The 4479-nt window shown below is 50.6% G+C and overlaps 1 protein-coding gene across 1 annotated transcript; it reads right to left on the bottom strand.

Annotated features, from left to right (window-relative positions):
* Nucleotides 1-224: 224 nt before the first annotated feature.
* Nucleotides 225-1625, bottom strand: LOC100762167 (paraneoplastic antigen-like protein 8A). The gene has a single exon (XM_035449107.1). It carries the CDS (start codon nucleotides 1623-1625, stop codon nucleotides 225-227), a length of 1401 nt encoding a protein of 466 aa, XP_035304998.1.
* Between the last annotated feature and the right edge of the window lie 2854 nt (nucleotides 1626-4479).

Raw genomic sequence — 4479 nt, 5'->3', positions numbered from 1 at the left:
ACATACAACAGAATCTCAAATCATACGTTTTTATGCAGTCCAGGCCGATCTCAGAGTCTCAACCCTCTGCTTCAGCCTCCCAAGGGCTGGGATTACAAGTATATGCCATGGCTAAATGCCCCAAAACCACTACACTGCTTTGGAGGGAAATGGGTGACACAGTCACGGATTAGCAGTGACCCCAGTGATGTCTAGCAAGGGCTCTAGGAGTGAGGCCCAGGCTCTCACTCACTAACCATCACCTGGGAGCGTGTGAATACGTCCCCTAATGCACTGGGGTCCTGTGAGCCCCTCGGCTCTCCCCCCTGAATCCCCACTTTAACCAAGTCATTCTCTATCCACTCACTGTTGGAGACACCAGGGAAGCCTCCCGGCTTGGTCTTCCGAGCCCTGGATGTTGAAGCCGTTGCATCTGCAGGCTGGGTCCCCCCAGGAGCCCTCTGAGCCGACATGGCCCTTCTAGAAGTAGGCCCTTTCTTGGGAATCACAGGTTTGTTCTTGGTGGCTTCCGAATCAACCAGAACATAAGAGAGAGAGCCCATGCTCATCTTTCTCTTCTTCCTCATGGGGGCAGGGATCCTGTTTGAGGCCCAGGTCATGGCTTTCTTCTTTGGAGGGCTCTCAGGACCACCATCTGAGTCCTCCAGACTCCCAGGACTCTCTGCTGTGGGCAGTGTACTCTGAGAGAGCTCGTTGGGATCCTTCCAGACTCGTTTCTTCTTCCAAAATGTCTCCTCTTGCTTCACGAAGGGTTTTTTGTTGCTCTTAACAGAGTCTGGGGTCTCTGAGCCTTGGGCAGCCGCAGGTTCGGCGCTTTCCAAATATGCCTTGTTGTTGTAGTTGTTGCCTTGGGGTTTTCTCCAGTATATTGGTTCTTGCTTAGGATTCTTTTTCTGCTTCCTTCTCCTGGAGCGAATTTTACCTCCAGCCCTGCGAACTAGAGGTTTTGGAGGGTCACCGCGGTCCCCTGCATTCCTCCAATAGTTTTGGTCCTCCGTCTTGAAAGCCGAGCCCACCTCTACGCCCAGCCCCGGTTCCTTCTTCACTTTCCTCATCGCTGTCGAAGCCCAAGTTGCCATCAGCTCAGCCTCCTCAGCCCTCGTTTCTTCCTCCCGATTGCGGATTTCAGCATCCATGTAGAAGATAACCTGTACCACCGCGCCCAGAAGCAGTCCCATGGCTTCTGCCCAGTTCGGTGGAGGCTGGTTTGAGTTCGGGAATGATGGGTGCTGGTTAAGCCTCAAGAGTCGCACCATGTCTTCCCAAGTGCGCCCTTCGGCATCCAGGAATTCATTCAGATTTTTTAAGAACTCAGCGTCCTGGGTGGGGTCCCTGCAGACCACTTTCCAGACACCGCCCCTCCCTGGAAACTCGCGGGGTATAGAGCTTAGATTCACACCCTCGCTAACCTCAACGAGAGCAGCCTTGACGTTCTCTTGCCGCAAAAAAATTTTGTTGAGCACTCGGTACGTGCCCAGTGGCAAGAGGACCCCATTCAAGGTCTCCTCGATTTCCGAGTGGCCACACTGCTCGGGGATGCCAGTGACCAACAGAGACCTGTGGATATCCAGTCCCATGCCTCTGCACCAATCCTCCAGCAGGTTCATGGCCTTAGGCTCCGACATCTTCCTGCTCTGGCCTGGGAACAAATAATCTGTGAGGCACGGGATGGAGGTGAGGTGGTTGCCAAATATGAATTTGGCAGGTGATAAGACAGTGAGGTCAGATTCCCTGGAAGATGGACAGACGCATAGCTCCCCCCTGTCTCCTACACAGCTGGCCTTGCAAGAGGCCTCGCTACCCCCCCCACCCCACCCCCGCGAGCTCCTCCTCCCCAACCTGGGCCCCAGGTGCTCACGTGTTCCGAATATGGTGCAATCTGGCCCTGGCCTCTTCCTGGAGCCTGGAGCTCTGCAGGTTCACACGGATGGTCTGGCCACCCCGGCTTCTGACAGTCCAGGCAAGCCAAGGACAGGAGGCTAGAGTGCAGTTGCTTCCTGAGAGTCGGCACCGGGCCCCAAAGAGCCAGGAAGTTGTGCCTATGCCCGGATCCAGCTCCAGTCTGCACAGGTCACAGGGCCTTGATCCCCTGAGCTCCACCAAGCTGGCGTTGAAGAGCGCTCATGCGCACTTGATTCCTGCACAAGGTCCTCAGATTTGCATCCCCGGCGGTCTCCATGGCAACCCGCCGCTGGTTGCTAGGCATCCTTGCGGCCCACTGTGGTTCTGCAGTTGGGCTTAGTAGGAAAGATGTATAGAAATTGCGGCCACTGCGATTGTTCAGACGTCCACTGGGCAAAAAAGTATCCTGCATCCATCCATCCAGGGCTATTTTCTCTAGCACTATTTTTTTTTCCTCTTTAAATACACACACACACACACACACACACACACACACACACCTCTCAAAGGGTCCTATTGTGCAACCCCTGACTGTCCTGGAACTCTCTGTGTAAACCAGGCTGTCCTGAATCCACCTGCCTCTACTTCCTGGGTGCCACCACGTCTGGCAACTCTGATAATTTTTAAATTACTGTTTTAGTTTGTTTTGTTTTTGCTAGAATACAAAGTAACCAGGGCTGGAAAGATAGCTCAGCAGTTAGCGCCAGTGACTCTTGCAGAGAACGCAGGTTTAATCCCCCCACCCCCACCCCCCCACCCCCGCCACACACACACCAGCCAACAATTCTGGGAATCTTGCGCCATCTTCTGGCCTCTATAGGTACTGCATGCACCTGTAGCACAGATCCATGAAGGCAAAACACCCACACATGTAAAATAAATAAATAACTTAAACCTCTGATAACAGCCTGGTGGTAGAACACTTTCCTAGCCCTGGAGTAAATCCTGGCGCTGCTGAATAAGTAAATAACAAAGAAATAAGGAAGAAAGCTACTTAGCTTACGAAGTTTACTAAAGTTGAGGTAGCTTAGATGAAAATTCCCATGACTGGGTTGTGTTTGAGTCTGACCAACCATATCACAAGAAACTACAAAAAAAGGAAACTTCGGTGACCCCAGAAACTGAGATTTATCCCATACACTAAGAGCAACTGGAAGACTCTGTCATCAAAAAATGAAGCTGAGGAGATGGGAGGTGGTGGCACACACCTTTAATCCCAGCACTCGGGAGGCAGAGGGTGAGTTCAAAGCCAGCCTGGTCTACAGAGAGAGCTCCAGGATGGCCAGGACTACACAGAGAAACTTTGTCTCAATAAACAAGAACAAGAACCAAAAAGGAAACTGAAGGGCTGAGACAGTGAAATAATACTTGCTGTGTAAACATGAGACTTGGGTCTAGAGCCCCAGCACCTATGAAAGAAGAAAGGTGTGGCATCACAGACCTATAATTCCAGTGCTGGAAACAGATATGGACAGTACCATAGGAACCCTCTGACCAGCCAGTCTACCACAGGGCATGATCCAGGCCAGCAAGAGACCCTGCCTCCAAAATTCATGGTGGTGCACGCCTTTAATCCCAGCACTCAGGAGGCTGGGATCTCTGAGTTCAAGGCCAGCCTGGTCTACAGAGCAAGTTCTAGGTCAGCCAGGGCTACAGAGAGAAACCCTGTCTCTAAATAAAGTGGAGAGCAATGAGAAAGTGCCAGCGTTGACCTCTGGCCACCACAAGCACACACATGCAAGCAAACCCTCCTCCAAACACACACACACACACACACACACACACACACACACACACAGGACATCAATCTGAAATGCAGAGTTTAAGAAATATGACTTTCTCCAAGCATAATCAAAATGCATCGTGTGTGTGTGTGTGTGTGTGTGTGTGTGTGTGTGTGTGTGTGTGCCAGTGCACACCTGTGGAGATTGGAGAACAGCTTGCTGGAGTCAGTCCTTTCCTTCCACATGGATTGAACTCAGGCCCCAGGCTTGTGCGGGGGACACTTTTACCCACTGAGCCATCTTGCCATCCCAAAACCTGTACCTCGTTTGTCATTCCATATAGTTGTAATATGTACAAAAAAAAGAAATAACTTTAAAACAATAAAAATGAGATACAAAATATTTTTAAATAAGTGAAAAATAGTATGTACACACAGAGAGACTTGTGATGAAACTCAAAATACTTAACAGATAATTACATTTAAGAGGAAAAAAGTTAAAACGTGTTTATGGCCAGGTGTTGTGGCTCACACCTTTGATGCCAGCACTCCGGAGGCAGAGGCAGAGGCAGGCGGATCTCTGTGAGTTCCAGACCAGCCTGGTCTACAAGAACTACTTTCAGGACAGCCTCCAAAGCCACAGAGAAACCCTGCCTCAACCCCCCCCCCGAAAAATAATAAAAAATAAAAAATAAAGAGTTTGCCAGGTGTTGGTGGCACTTGCCTTTAGTCCCAGCTCTTGGGAGGCAGAGGCAGGTGGATCTCTGTGAGTCTGAGACCAGCCTGGTCTACAACAGCTAGTTTCAGGACAGTCTTCAAAGATACAAAGAAACACTGTCTCGAAAAACCAAAAT

The sequence above is a fragment of the Cricetulus griseus genome, chromosome 9, assembly GCF_003668045.3.
Source record: "Cricetulus griseus strain 17A/GY chromosome 9, alternate assembly CriGri-PICRH-1.0, whole genome shotgun sequence".
Taxonomy (NCBI): Eukaryota; Metazoa; Chordata; class Mammalia; order Rodentia; family Cricetidae; genus Cricetulus; species Cricetulus griseus.
This window is presented reverse-complemented; position numbering and strand designations above follow the sequence as displayed.